The sequence below is a fragment of the Cydia fagiglandana genome, chromosome 11, assembly GCF_963556715.1.
Source record: "Cydia fagiglandana chromosome 11, ilCydFagi1.1, whole genome shotgun sequence".
NCBI classification, from domain to species: Eukaryota; Metazoa; Arthropoda; class Insecta; order Lepidoptera; family Tortricidae; genus Cydia; species Cydia fagiglandana.
The window spans coordinates 8,277,709-8,293,674 of record NC_085942.1 but is presented as its reverse complement, the minus strand read 5'-3'; the positions used below and the strand labels follow the sequence as shown (position 1 = coordinate 8,293,674).

The following is a 15,966-nucleotide window of genomic DNA, read 5'->3' as shown; positions in this document are numbered from 1 at the left end:
TGAAGTAAGTTTAAATAAATAAAAGTAATTCTTTCATCAAAAATCAACATGTAGAAAATCACTAGTGAGGTATTTTAAAACAACTTTAAGGTTTCTGTCTCTCCTCAAATTTTTACAAAAAAAAAACTTTTCTCGAAAATTGTTTTGAACATTGAGTTGAGTTTTGGCTCTACACAAACATTTATGTGCTTTAACTTACATAATATTATAGAATACCAGTAATACTAGGCAAGGAAGTGAGCGTATTTCAATAAGACGCCGCGGTATCCAACTGCCGTATTCAAACTTCAAGATATTCACAAGAGACGACACGTACATACATACTAGATCCATTCTAAGAAGTTTAGATATCAACTAGTTCTCTTTTGCAGCGCAATTCGAGCAAACAATGTCACTTTTACGTTAGATAGAGTAAGATATCTATTAGATGTGAATTGGATCTCTAAGTCATATTCTGTGGAAATCGTTCACGAGTATCTCCAGAATCGCGCAAATGTCAAATTTGACAGGTTAGATCTTAAACATATCGTTATCGTATCATGGTGATGTCTAAAAGATGTCTAATAACTGTCTATTTCAAAATCCGAATCGGGCGCAATGTCTCGGTTTCAGCATAGCGGCAATTAGGATTGTTCATTTTTTTTCAAATGTTCTATTTCGAAAACCATTTCGAGATATAAGGTTTTTAAACAGTTTCCGACATTTGCTGCGATATAATAATTGAGGATTGAAGATATTTCAACAAATATCCTTATGACCTTAGTTTGACCTTCTCCTGGGCTGAATGTAAAGTCATTGCATAATAAAAGTTATCGAACCATAGTAAATAATTCCGTCACTCACGTATTGTCAAAGTTATCATTGTCATCGATTGTCATAACAAAATTTCTCAGTTAAACCTATGGAGTGTAGAAGTAATCTCTACCTTCCATAGTTAAACCGCTGCGCTTGTTTGTTACAATTTGATTTATAATTAATACCTAAACAGTAGATTTCATTGCTTAATAATATATCAAAAACCTTGTTCCTATGTGTGGGAATGATTCACAAAAATAATAGTTCGAATCCACGAAGACCTATGACGTGAAAGATGGTGCCGTGAATTAAACTTGGAATACCTACTTCACGTGTTACACACAGTATTGCTGTGAGAATCACGTCGATGTAAGTATAAAATTAATATTAATTTACTACAATTAAGTATTTAAAAGCTCACTTTATTGGTAGGGTCGTGGTATCTATTTATTTTCTGTGGTAATGTAGCCAGAGTATCTAAAGGCAAACCGTTAAACAGAGATGGTGCCTACTAGAAAGAAGGAATATACAAGAATACATAGCCATACTCAAAATTCAGCCTGAAACTGCTTTAAAAAGATATAATTTCTAATTTCCAGGTACATGTTGCAGTTCAAGCTGCTGATATCATGGTGGACAAGACTTAATAAAGAGTTGTGAATAATAAAACATGTTTTTGTTTACCTACTTTTTTATTAATTTGGGAAATATGTTATATATGTTTCCAAAAAAAATAGTAACTTTACATTAAATGTATGTTTATCATGTTCTGCACGAGCATCTGACAATGATGGCTTCTTGTTGACCATCCAGAAGAGAAGTGTATGGTTTGTTATTTACTCTGTTCCCATGCATTATTTACGGTCATAAAGTATTACGACGATTAATAATTAATATGACGTTCGTTTCAATACAAAATGCTCAACTTTGTTCTGGGCCCAAGTGCAGTTACATATCTCACAGCTGTATCTAAATAGGAATCACGATGACCTGAAATAATAGGATATAATTAGCAAAATTGGCATGTTCCTAATATAGTAGTATAAGTATGTAGTACAATATCCAAACAATGGTGACAAGCCGGTAGAAAGCACCCACTGGGTGCTAAGCTACCTTTAGCAATGGACGCTTGTAACGATTTTATGAATCCAATCTTCTTACAAATCGAATCAGTTAAAATATATATGATGTAGGTAACTTACATTTGTATTTTTGCTCCCTTGATTTACTTGATTTATTTTGCAGCCAAGTTATGGTTGGAATTGGATGCTATATGGATACATACTCCAATAAAACTAAGTTATATTATATAACTGAGGCAGATTTCTGGAATCAGCTTTCTCAAATTTATAGCGTAGGTATTTTGAAATTAATGATTCAAAATAAACGAGTTTTCCATTCCAGACGATTGTTATTTATAGAAACACGTGACACTACATTGTCGACAGGTGACATTACAATCAATTGACAATGACAACTATTTTTTTAATGCTTGTTGTTGCTTGTGCATTATCCTAATCAGCCGACGACATGTAATTTACGAGAAGTCGTATCTCATATTTTCAATAAATTATAAATATTCAACCGAGCCACGAATTACTAAATCATTCAAATTGGTATCTTAAATTAACCTATATTTTCAGAAAATAAAATAAAAAAGGGGGTCTAAAAAAAATGAACAATCCTAATTACGTAACATTCCATCGCGAAGCTGGCATAATTGCACTGAAATCTGAGGCAGATGCGAAGCCTGTTAGCTGCCGTAATGAGGACATTTCAATGATTCTGGTCGTCTTAGTGTTCCCATTTATTCAAATATGAGTAGGGAAGGGAATGTCGATTATAAAATTTATAAATCATACTCAAACTGGATTAAAACATGAAATGAAAATCTTTATTTCAGGCAACTATTTACTTAGTGGCCCATAAAAAATACCTAAAACTAGCATAGGTACATACTTATTAAAAATCATATTTTAAAAGTAAAGTACAAATCACATTATGGTATTAAAATGAGTAAGTAGATAATTTTTGGAAAGTAGGTACCTAGGTATATTCAATAATACGAAACTATAAGCCCGTAGTAAAAAAAAAACCATAAAACTTAATGCCACAGAATGTTTGAAGAGTTCCTTCGATCCCATCATCACATCCTGACGAGGTGTTGGTAGTGTATATTAAACATCCTCGACTTTGAAATAAATAAAACATGATATGGATTATCGTGTGGTTTGGTGGCCACGCCATCCATTATCCCGGACATATCCGGGCTTTTGGCCTCATTTCATTTAAGTCACACCTTCGCGCTCGCCGAGGCGTAAATCACGGTAGCCTTAAAATATATCCTGCGAAACGTCAGCCTGGGATATTATACGTGCATCGTAATAATTAAAATAAGAGCCTTTTTAGGGTTCTGTAGCCAAATGGCAAAAAACGGAACCCTTATAGATTCGTCATGTCTGTCTGTCTGTCTGTCTGTCCGTCCGTATGTCACAGCCACTTTTTTCCGAAACTATAAGAACTATACTGTTTGAACTTGGTAGAGTCTGTGCGGAAAGAGAAGAGTCGTGGAATGTATGGGGCCCAATACATTTCACGACTCTTCTCTTTCCGAACAAACTCTAAGTAGATGTATTCTGTAAACCGCTTTAAGATTTTCACACAAAAATAGAAAAAAAACAATAAATTTTGGGGGTGCCCCATACTTAGAACTGAAACTTAAAAAAATTTTTTTTAATCAAACCCAATACATCTATGGATAGGTCTTCAAAAATGATATTGAGGTTTCTAATATCATTTTTTTCGAAACTGAATAGTTTGCGCGAGGGACACTTCCAAAGTGGTAAAATGTGTGTCCCCCCCCCTGTAACTTCTAAAATAAGAGAATGATAAAACTAAAAAAATATATGATGTACATTTACCATGCAAACTTCCACCGAAAATTGGTTTGAACGAGATCTAGTAAGTAGTTTTTTTTTTAATCGTCATAAATCGTAAACCGCAATTTTATTATGTTACTTGCTGCTACGGAACCCTTCATGGGCGAGTTCGACTCGCACTTGGCCGCTTTTTTTACGGATAAATAGTTACCTAAGAAATGGGGTTTTGTCTTTATAAATTAACCATCAAGACCGCAGTTATAAAAAAAATGTTAAGATGCTAATTTTATTTATACTGAAATAATGAAATGATATGTTACTTCAACTCAAATTTATGAAATATTTTCAACTGTAATTTTAACAACTCATAGGATATTAGGAGAGATAGGTGTTTCCTATAGTACCCCGCATTCTTTGTACTAATTTTCCATTGATTTTATTGCTATTTATTAGCAGACGAAAACATAATTGCACAGTGTACCTATATCTGCCACCCTGCCAATGAAGGTTTAAGGCCGAGCCTACGATACCCTACGGAGCGTTAACGTTTGGCACGTTGGCTACGCGCCCAGGTATAGTCAGCATCAAATAGTGAAGGGCTGACGGCCAATATGGCCAAATATTTTGTAAAACACTTTCCATACCTGTATTTTTAAAAGTTGTTTAATAGTTATTTGTACAACAAGAGATCAAAGTTTGATATTTCTTCGAGTGCTTATTTTGAGTCCCGTGCAAGCGAAAGATTCTATAATAGATTCACGAGCGTAACGAGTGAATCTAATTTAGAATCTTGAGCGTAGTAAGGGATTCAAAAGCGCACGAGATGTAAATAACTTTGATCTCGTGTAGTACACAAAATTTTTCACCCTAAGCTGTGAAAACATACCTAGAGGGACAGAGATAATAGAACCCAAGTATATCGAACTTGTATTAGACCCCGCATGTTGAAATGACATTTGACTATAAAAGTCACTTGAATGTCATTTTGTCTCACTCAGTGAGCAAAATGCGATTTTGCTCACTCATACTGTCTCACTAAGTGAGCAAAACGCGATTTTGCTCACTGAGTGAGACAAAATGACTCAGTGAGCAAAATCGCATTTTGCTCACTGTTTTTAAGAAGCAAAGTACCCTTGTTCGAGCTGCTGAGGTGAAAAACATATTTATTAGCGTTAAGGTAGTTTTAAGCACCGCTGTACTCCTGTCCCGCGCCCGCGCCACCAGCGAAGTCATCCTATGTTCACTTGTAAGATACCCATAGGTACATAGTAAGAAAGGGCTACGCTGGGACGGTAGGACAGTGCAAAATGATGTACGTGCTTTTGATGTACATACTTATAAAAAGAGCGAGCTCATCGCCAACAAACTGCCCCGCAGTTTGGCGAAACTTTGTATTGTGGTACGCATATTTTATATTTCCATGTTATTTTCAATAAATAAAAAATACCATATAATTCAGGCTGTGTTCCGGAATATTTAGCCACTTTGACCGTCACTATCTCTTTTTTGATACTGACTGTACCACCACCAGAATGCTCCGTTCGGCTCTGCATTGCTCCGAGCAATTATTAGGGTTGACACAATTTGACGTCCCTTTGCGTGCACGACCATAGATAAGATAATGGCTTGAACTTCGACAACCCTAAATAGCCGAATGGATAGTGGATAGTGCCATATATTAGAAAGGGACAGCATGATTCGACCCTGAATCGCTGTCAAACTTCGGTTTGTGGGAAGTTTCCTTTCTGTACGGTAGTACTATTATTTATTCTGTGCCACCGCGTCCACCGCATCTTTTCTATTCGAGGCGCGCCGCTCTTCGCGCCCTAGTGCCTTGATTGCACTCTCGGGTTTTCTCGCTTCACGTGCATGAAACTACCGCAATGGATATTCCCGAGGAATCTTACTAGCAACGGGCTAGCTCTAGCTTATGGCAAACAGATGTGTAAGAACTGTAAAGATGGTCACTGACGAGCTTTCCAACAGTCCAAATAGCGTGGCTGCAATCCAAAATCGGTCCGAGAATGTCAAAAACGTACAATTTTTAATATTAGGATGCTGCCCATTTGGATGAATCCATTGTAACGGCATCCATTTGGAAGGCTCGTCTCTCTCTCAGTGGCCTGCTTTAGAGCGAGACTTGAGGTAGAATCTAGTACTACTTTGAAGATGCATTTAGCTGGTACGTATAATATACGTCCGGGGTATTATTTACGACTGAATTATACCTTTAATTTGTACATAAGAAAATGTTAAAAAAACGGCCAAGTGTCGGACCACGCATTATAAATATTATGATAATGAAGAGTTCCGTGCACGTGCAAATCTTCGAGGCACGTTTTGGCTACGGATCTCTAAAATACTTATATATTCGTATAGATGGTGGGGTACGAGCTATTAAAGAGAGCACCTCAGATGTTTTGTGAAGTTATACATTGTTGAATAGTAAATAATGGTACAGTCGCCATCAGATATATCGGAGCGGCCAAGGTGCTCACAAATATCTGAACACGCCTCTATTGTCAGGGCGTTAGAGTGCATGTTCAGATATTGTAAACACCTTGGCCGCTTCGATATATCTGATGGCGACTGTACTTATATTTACGGTAAATGGATACACATGCATGGACTTCAATCAGTTACATACTCGTTCATATAAACACTGAACATATCTACAATCAAACTAATAAATAAGATTGGAGCTGAAAGCACAACCGCATTTCGCCGCTCAAGCCTTTTGGCTATCTAACTTTTCGATTTAAAGACAAAGTAGCGTTTCTAACCTCTATGGACTTGTAAAAGGAATTGCTCTAAAGGCGGCGGATTTAGCTCTTTCAAGTTCCCATTTAAATCTGTAAATCAAAGGAGCAGTTCTTAGCTAGGCTTAGATGGATTACCATTTAAGGCGTGCTCAGCACATTTGCGAGGTGTATTGGGTAATAATTATACAGAGTGGCCAAAAATAAATGCATTCGCGTTGCCAGGGAGGTTTTGGGATTATATTGAGCAACTTTTACTATGGGACCAACCCCGAAATCGCAAATAAAAAGGCTGTTTCATACATTTTGGCTGATCCATTTTCTATGGGAGCGTAATTTTTTTTTCGCTCTTTAGGGGCTTGGTCCTATAGGTTTACCGTTTATTACGTCAGGCAGTTAGTAAAGAAGTTGTACGGTGATTTTATGGTAGAAGGTAGCTAAGATTAGGGACTAGAACTAGTTTATGTATTACATTTTTGCTTAACTAATGAAGTTTTCTAAGCCTTTAACCACACAATTTTCTTCACAACCGCGTCAGTTATTGATAAAAATGCAGGAAACGGTAATATTAAGGAGGATAGGATAGGATAGGGGAAGGAATGGAAAGATTCGCAAGATTCTGGTAGGCTTCCGTAGCTCAATTGGCAGAGCTAACGCACGGATTGCGGAGGTTGCGGGTTCAAGTCCTGCCGGAAGCGTAATTTTTCCATTTTTTCCGTTAATATAAAATTTAAAAAATTAATATTAAGGAGGATTCCCTAAATTCCCATTTCATATCTGTAATCGAATACGAGCATTGCTTTCGTCGGTTTATCGGATTATAACACCGAACGTGCACAGCTTAAGGGCCCATATACATGGTATGAATTTCTCGCAAGATTTTGACCGAATAATCGTATGACGTACATTAGGTAGTTGTAAACAATAATACTAGGAAGTTTATCGTGAAAAGTTGTTGAATTTAAAACTCTCTTATGATAGTTATGATTACAACGACGAACGCGGTACACAGAGGGCGAATAATTTAGTAAGATTCTTTCGATTTGACATTCAATTCTCAAAGGCGAGGCGATTCATCATCATATATCTGCCTTTTATGGCCAGTTGTCCCGCATCTTACCTAATCTCACCCGAAGTGACCCGCTATCTTCCGAATCATGTCTACTCTACGAGCCAACGAAAGCGAGGCGCTCCTTTCGGCCGAATCATGCCCCTATAAGCTACGATATCGTACCAGCTCTGAGATAAGTACATGTAGTTGTGCATGTGCGTTACATGTTTGGAGGCGAGAAACTCGTACTGTGTATACGGTCCTTTACGAACGCCCGTATCATGAGAGACACTCCATAATCCTAACAACATCTATGAATTGAGTCTTTTGTATTCAGTTTCCGCACAAAGACGTGATTTACAGTTGAAGGTACTCACTTGGCACGGTTTCAGTGCCTGAGACCTACTTAAGATTATAAATTAATGCTCAAACGAGAAACCTTTTAAGATATAGCACGTGGTGAGCTTAAAAAGGTTTCAGTGAAGTCGTAATCTTGTTATGACTATTAAATTTGATTGTGCGGTTATTGCAACGATAACAGTGTTGCACAATGTAATCGATTTATAGAGTCTACATAATAATAGGATTCTGCATGATGAATTATGTTTAATAGGTACTTAAGACAGATAACCTTAAGTAGTACATGTTTTATTTTTGCATGCCTAAGTTGGCAAATATAAAGAAAATATTACACCCACAATTATAAGTAGATAAAAGTATACGTAATTGATGATAAGCAGGTCAACAGATAATACGTTTTATAAAAAAAAAGTAAGTACTAAAATGGGTTCACCCCTTTGTGAGCTATACAACGCCACAAACAGTCGCACCAAAATAAGGTAAATGCATAAAATCCCTCTTTTTTTGACAGGGGTGACTATGTGACTGACACCTAGATCAACTACTTCCTTAAAGTAAGGTTGTACAAATATTGTAGGTTTATGCCAACATCACATAATGAGGAGTAGGTACCGGTTACCACACGAATCGAAACACCGTTCTCACATCATCTCTACTAGTTGATTGTAGAAGAACTGTAAAAAACGAGAGCTTATTCGCAGTTATGTAACAACAATAAACTCTCTCAAAGTCAAATATAAAAAGCTAGTCATGCAAGCCGATGGCGCCCTAAAGGCCACTGCGCGGGCACGGTTGCATGTGCCAAAACACGCGATAACTAATCCTATCTTGACACTAATACTGGCATTCCATAATTTACCCGCAAGAACAAAGAAATTTTTGTAACATTCCTAGTGGGTGTACCCTTATTTCACCGCCAATTTTTGTGCAGAATTTTATTCATATAATAATGGAATCGCATATTTTTGTTACAATTAATTCTGTATCTTCGATTATTCATTTCAAAGAAACATATTTTGTGACTTGATTGAAATTCTGAATATTTATTCAAAGATTTTTTAATAAAATAAAAGACTGACTGTAGAATTATAATATTTATAATTCATCGAATATTATTTGTTCGACACCACAGTTCACAGAATATTATCTTCAACAATTATTATTTTACTAAATTACCTTTCACATACTCGTAGTATTCATTGAAATTGCAAAAAAAGGAGTTTAGGTTACTTTAGAGCTGCAACCTCTAAGAAAACGAACCCTTGCTGGAAAAGTGGGTTAGGTTAGGTTAGAATTGCGACCCATAAGAAAACGAACTGTTGCCAGAAAAGTGGGTTAGGTTAGAACTGCGACCCCCAAGAAAACGAACTGTTGCCAGAAAAGTGGGTTAGGTTAGAACGGCAACCCCTAAAAACGAATTCCTTCCAGAGTAGATATTATACAAGTAAATATTCTATATATGTACTTAAAGATTATTTTGCGATTTAAAATTACTTGAAAAAATTTTGTGAAACGAAAATATGCAAAAAAATTGACGGCAAAATAAAGGTAAACCTTCCTAGTGGTTTAAACAATAATTTCAGTTTGTATTTTTTTGCAGTGCAACCTAACTTAACTATAACTATTCAAAATGACACATTTAAAATGAAATACGCGAATGTGCTACCTCTGGGAATGCAGGCGTCCTTAGGCTATATGTATGGTCTAGCTACTAGAAAGGTTTTATTAGAATAGATTTAGACGGTATACTTCTATGCATTTAGGATGTCTAAAATAGATAGCCTAGATAAATTTCCCAGGATTTTTATCTCCAGTTCCGGTACTGGATGAAAGTGCCCGTTCCCGGGAATTCTCGGGAGAAATCAGTCTCGGGAATTTCCGGGAGCATGCTCTGATGACTTTGACTTTGTGTGAGCTTTGCTCGTGCACATCACGAATGCATTTTACTATTTATCTCCAGATCTCGTCGACCGATTAAGTTGCAGTTTTCTGTAATTTTCTGTACTAGGTAGTTTGTGTTGGTATAGTCGTTGCCTATGTCGCTTTTAATCTTAATCGCAAACGGTCTGGAACGCAAAATGACCACTTTTTATATCACTAGGGTAGGGCCAAACAGCACAGAATAGGAGCCCCGCGAGAGCGGGGCTCCGTCGATATCGCTAACGTAAAGATAAAACGACGAAAATTATGCAGGCATTTTGCGTTCTGGACCGTTCGCGATGTAGACTAAGAGCGATATAGGCAAAATGTTATACTAGTCATTTTACGTTCTAGACCGTCCGCGAATAACCCCCTGTGATAGTGGTAGTGGTTGCGAGAGATGGTACTGTTTACCTATAATTTTGTCGTGGGTTTGTAATTTCAACAAATTTTACTTTAAGGAACCAAGTCCCACAGAAACAAATCTCTCTAGTATCAGTAGTAGTAACTACAGGGTGTTACTGACCATGGGGCTTTAAATCCAGGGCTCGATTCTACTCGCTAAACTGAGCTACTTTTACTATGGCACCAACCCCAAAATCCCGATTTTTTTTTTATTTTTTCATACATTTTGGCTAATCAGATGTCGACGTTTTCTACGGAAAGCCAAAAATTCTCCCCCGATTTTAGGTTTGGTCCCACAGTAAAAGTAGCTCAGTTTAGCGAGTAAAATCAAGCCCTGGAATGAAAGCCCCATGGTCAGTCACATACTGTATAGCATTACACTTGTACCTGCTCACAGTTCGTTTTCGCTCGCAGGTGCTTTCCGGGCTGTATGTTGGCAACTATCGGGACTCGAAGGACCCCGTGCAGCTCGAACGTTACAAGATCACACACATTCTGTCCATACACGACGCGGCTCGCCGGTTACACTCTGTAAGTACACTACTAAACAGCTCAACGCGAGTGATTTGACCAAACGAGAGGAATTCAATGCATAGAATGTATTTATTATATGTGCATTTATTGTATTTACATACCGTTATTAAAAAGGATCTGTTTGTTTTAACAACATTGTACATATATGAAATGTGTCCAAAAATATAAAATACAAATATACAGGTAAAAATATAAATATACAGGTTTATTCGGGTAATTCCGAATGTCGAAAACTGTCGGATAATTCCGAAAGGAGACTTTTATTATGATGGAATTTAGGGTGATTTTCATCTGATTTTCGGAATTATCCGACATTCGGTATTACCCGAATACACCTTACTTATAACTTACCTATTTGAGTGAGAAGAGGGAAGGAGTATAAATAACAACTTCTTACCTTCTTATAAAATAATTAGTTTACTTTTGCTACTGTTTGAATGCAGTAGGTATCAGCACACATCCGATAAATTCACCCATTACAGCTACAAATAAATTGTTTTAAAGAATAAACAAAAACTCTCGTGAGACTGGTAGCATAAAACAGGGTATTTCGAGCCGTTACAACGATCGTCATTGAGATTGTAACACTCGCTGTCGAAATAAGGTGGTGGTACTAGTGCCCGACATGCTAATGCCCAATAGATGACAATGTACTGGGACCACCACCACCTTATATGAAATGCGACAATAATCTTCGTAGCTACTACTTATTTAATCACTCAGCAGCCACCAACGTGCGAAAGACTGGATCACAACTTAGACGATTAAGGAAACGCGAGGTCAAGGACCTCAATTTAGATCCTTACGTGACCAAACTTAACAACGTTTAACGCTAATAGGACAACCCTGTTTTAAAAGCTGCAGTAAAAACAAATTAAAAGGGATATTCCTGAATCTGCAAAGCCGTTAATACCCACCTTTAAAAGATCAAAAACCGCCTACAAGATCATTTTGCCTGAGCACACAAAGGGCGGCTGTGTACATACTCGTATTTTGATAAATTTTTGCTATGCGGAGCTGAATCTCAATGGGAACATTTATTTATCTTTTTATATTAATAATAATAATGTCGATGGATTCGTTTTCTCATGATTTAGAAATGAGCTGTAGGTATTTCTGACTTTTCGGCGGTCATCATTTGCTACATCAATAATCATCATTGGTACAAGCTGTATAAATCCTTACATTATAAAGTAGGTAACTACAAGTAGCATAGGTATTTCATAACTAGAGATGCACCGGATATCCGGTTACTATCCGGTATCCGGCCTATCCGGCCATTATTTTACTATCCGGCCGGATACCGGATAGTGACCTGCTATCCGGCCGGATACCGGATAGTGACCTGCTATCCGGCCGGATACCGGATAGTAACATTGCTTGATTTCGGAGTAAACAAATTGGATTTAAGAAACAGACACGGTCATAATCGTACTTGTTTATTATTTTAAAACAATTTAATCATTCCACTGACTTGCACGCGCACTCATTTTGAACCTAGAAATGAGTCCGCGCGAACGTTTACTAGGAAACAGGTCAAACCTGCAGAATGCGCACCTGAAAAACCGAAATGTAGGTATAGTTCCGCCGGCCGAATATCCGGCGGCCGGATACCGGATATTCGGCCAGTGTCCAGGCCGGATATCCGGTATCCGGTATCCGGCCAAACAACTATCCGTTGCATCTCTATTCATCATAACATTAAGGTCGTGAAAAATCACTAGATTATTTTAGATAACATCAATTGTATTCTGAAATTAAAATACTTGTAAGTATCTAAAAATACCTCTACTAATGATTTATAGCTCTGGCTTAACTTTAGTTATAAAATGCTTAAAAAAATACTGTCTTACATTCTTCTTTCGTTGAAGACTTGAAATATTATCGCCATTAGTCATAGTCAGTGCCAAAAATTCAACTTAAAATTATCTACTTATCTACAGTAATTTATAACTTTGTAACACGTAGCAGACATTTTTTTTTACTAACTGTACGTGTGTAACGATGAAGACCCTTATGTCACTCACACTCATTAACAAATTAAACTAATTCAATATGGTAATTACAAAATGGGTCAGGTTTAACCGGCTATACATGGACTGAAGGGCAACGCGAATCCTCTAGGGATGTGTCAGAATAATACTTACATTCAGAGGGTTAATATATTTTGAGCTACATTGTACATATTATAGTAAGTACCTAGTGTTTCAAGCTTTCTTCGACCTGAACTGCTAGATCAAAATACCTACCTACCGCTATTATGATAGAACTATTTTTGAAATAATATCTCATAAAGTATATTAACTATTATACACAATGTGCCTCTAACGTAACATTAAATAGGTACTCAACTCGGTAGACTGCACAGTGGGCTTCAGATGTCACATAATATGTACAATTTCCAGCTTTTGCCTCTATAGGGATTAATTTGCCTTAGTTTTTTTACATTTCAGCACGAGCGCTAGGCAAGAGTGGCGTGTAATTAATTTATCTCAACGAGATATATATATAATCACTTTAATTAAATCCCGCTGTGTGCGCCGGAAGGATGTCGTTAACTGTATCATTTTCCAAAAGATACCTTACAGCATTTTACCATAAGCCGCAAAAATACCTTATTGTGACGCGATAAGGTCCATTTTCCCACTTTGTTACTACGAGCACTAAATCCACTTTTCCCAGTGCCTCAGCAAACAAAACGAGGCGGTTTAGTTTCTTAGAGACGCTTTTCCCGTCGTATTGAAATACTCGTAGCTTTAGATTATTCTCAATGAACTGCCGAGAGAGAAATCTACAGTTAGATCAAACAATGTAAATATTTGAATGAATTGAATTATATGAATGAATGGAATTGTGTTATAAATTATAATGAATGTAAATGCTATTACGAGGAGATTTTCTTTTGTTTACTTAGCAAAAACTATTTATGTTTGATTTTGCGTTTGGACCGCACCATTTGATGCATCGTTCAATGCGTTGTTCGTCATCACATTAATTACATGTGACATACTTAATTACTTATACATATAATCATGAAAGTAAAGTGTGTTACTTATTTTAGGTAGAAATCAGAAATTGTTGTCCCGCACATGCATATCAATTTATCTTTACTAGTTTCCTAGAAACTGAATTCGTGTAGGTTAATCACTTTTAACGTAAACTAATGGTCGTTCGAACTAAAACCCGTAAATTCACGAAGCTATTCTAATACGCTGCAAAAAATAGCTACGGCCAGTACAACTGACCCTGATTACAGACACTTACCACAAATTTGGAGGTCTAATCAAAGTGGCTTAAATATGAAGAATGGGGCAGGTGGTGTCAACCGAGGCAATAGTTAACGAGTCGTAGCTAAACCAACCCTCTGCCCTAATTTGCGTTCGTTGACTCGTTAAAATGCCTTCATATTTTTCGTGCAGGACAATGCCGTGTGAACGAAGCCTAAAAGGCTTCAGAGAAATAGCAAGGCATTAACTGCACGCAATTCCATATGAAAAATTGTATCCAGTTGTGTGATTGTATATATAATATGAATAAATTATTTAATAGGCTTGTAAGACTATGCAGTTGTATGACAGACTATGTCGCACCAACTCCTTGCCCCTGAGTCATGCAACAGTTTAAGGCTGCGTTTCGACCTACCGACCGAGGGATATGTATTTAAGAATCAATATAATCACTGCACGCTGAAAGAGGAAAACAACAAACACACCCCTCGCAATGCATCCTCGCACATGTCTGGTCGAAATGCAGCCTAAACCTTAGATTCCAATCGACATTATCAGAAGACGTTTTGTTCCTACTTCTATAAATATACCATAACTTACTTAAAACTTACATAATCTGCGATGTACATAGGTATTATAAAGATCTTGTGCAGAAAATACTTAAAGCATAGGTATAACTGGTATAATACCCCTAAACCTTATCACTTTTTACCTCGTCAAGCCTTTATGTATAACCTAATACATCATTCTAAGCATTGTCTAATGGCCTTTTTGCTTATTACTAGAGCAAAACACACCCAAGCTTTTAGCGCTGCGCCGGCCGTTTTGTCAGGATTACGCTAAGGTTTTCTTTATTTCGTGTAGCTAGACAAATAGCGGCACTAAAGGTAAACCTGCGGCAAAGCTGCCGGGACCTTAATGTGACTTAGATGTCTCGTAAGGCTGAATTCGGAATGTTATCTACATTTTGTAATAGGTGTAGCTAGGTTTTGCATAATTTGAATAGTCGCTGGAATTCCCCACGACGATTCAACGTAGGCACGCCGTTTTGTCGCCTAAATAGTATAGTTTTAAGCTTATAAAAAAAAAATGTATATTAAGTTAGTAAATTGAATTAAAAAGAAAAAACAATCTGTATTCACGATAATTTTGATGATAGGTATCATTTGGGACTTCACTACGAGTCAAGTTGCAAAAAGTTGTGAAAAACGGCATGAAGCTTAAGTAATAGTAGTAAAAGTGTAGCATTTTTGGGGTTGACTTTATTTTGAAAGTAACTATATTTACGGAACTGGCAACCGTGCGTTTCTCCAGCCACATCCTGCCTCGCACAGCCAACCTCGCTGCGGTATTTCCGGACCGATACGACCTTCAAACCTTCAAGAAAAGAGCGTAGTTACTCCCATCTTAAATTCCGCCAACGCATTTGCAACCTTTCAGGTGTTGCAGGTGTCCATGGGCGGCGGTAATTGCTTACCATCAGGTGATGCGTCTGCTCGTTTGCCTCCTATATCATGAAAAAAAAAAACAATATTAAGAGAAAAGAAAAAATAACTAATTATACTTACATAACTTGATACCATGAGAGTACTTGAGCTTTCAAAGTAGGTACTTATCTAAAAATTAAAAAAGGCCATCCTTAATTTTCCATCAATCCAGCAAAAACGTCTGTTACGTATAAATGCGTAACTTTCATATCATTTACTGATATACAAGTAGTCGAGTATACTTATAAATCACAACTATCTAAGTTACTAAAAACGATTCCCTTGAGTAAAATCTTGACGGTATTATGTATGGACTTGACCCGCTCATGTTTGAACTCTGGAAGGTCGCACGCTCTTGTAAACTTGGACTAAAGATAAACTAGTCGTAGCTAACTAGGTCATTGTGCGGGTAGATCGTTTTATAGCACATGAGTAGATGCCTTTTTTTAGGACTATTTGAACCTCCCTCAGTTTTCAAACATTTTTTTAATTATTGCAATTTTGAGTCGTTCATTCAGCGCTAATCACGATAGTTGTCGTTTTGCTTTC

The 15,966-nt window shown here is 37.0% G+C and overlaps 1 protein-coding gene and 1 long non-coding RNA gene across 3 annotated transcripts in view; one reads left to right on the top strand and one right to left on the bottom strand.

Annotated features, from left to right (window-relative positions):
* LOC134668871 (dual specificity protein phosphatase 22-like) overlaps nt 1-15,966 on the top strand; it is a 65,463-nt gene that overhangs the window by 9,423 nt on the left and 40,074 nt on the right. For both annotated transcript variants that reach the window (XM_063526349.1, XM_063526348.1), the window contains exon 2: nt 10,584-10,700. In XM_063526349.1, coding sequence (XP_063382419.1) covers nt 10,584-10,700 — 117 coding nt within the window. The remainder of the gene's footprint in view (nt 1-10,583; nt 10,701-15,966) is intronic.
* LOC134668523 (uncharacterized) lies at nt 728-2,221 on the bottom strand. The gene is made up of 3 exons (XR_010098791.1): nt 1,998-2,221; nt 941-1,785; nt 728-899 (listed from the first exon to the last, which is right to left on the bottom strand). It is a non-coding gene; the product is annotated as an uncharacterized LOC134668523 (long non-coding RNA).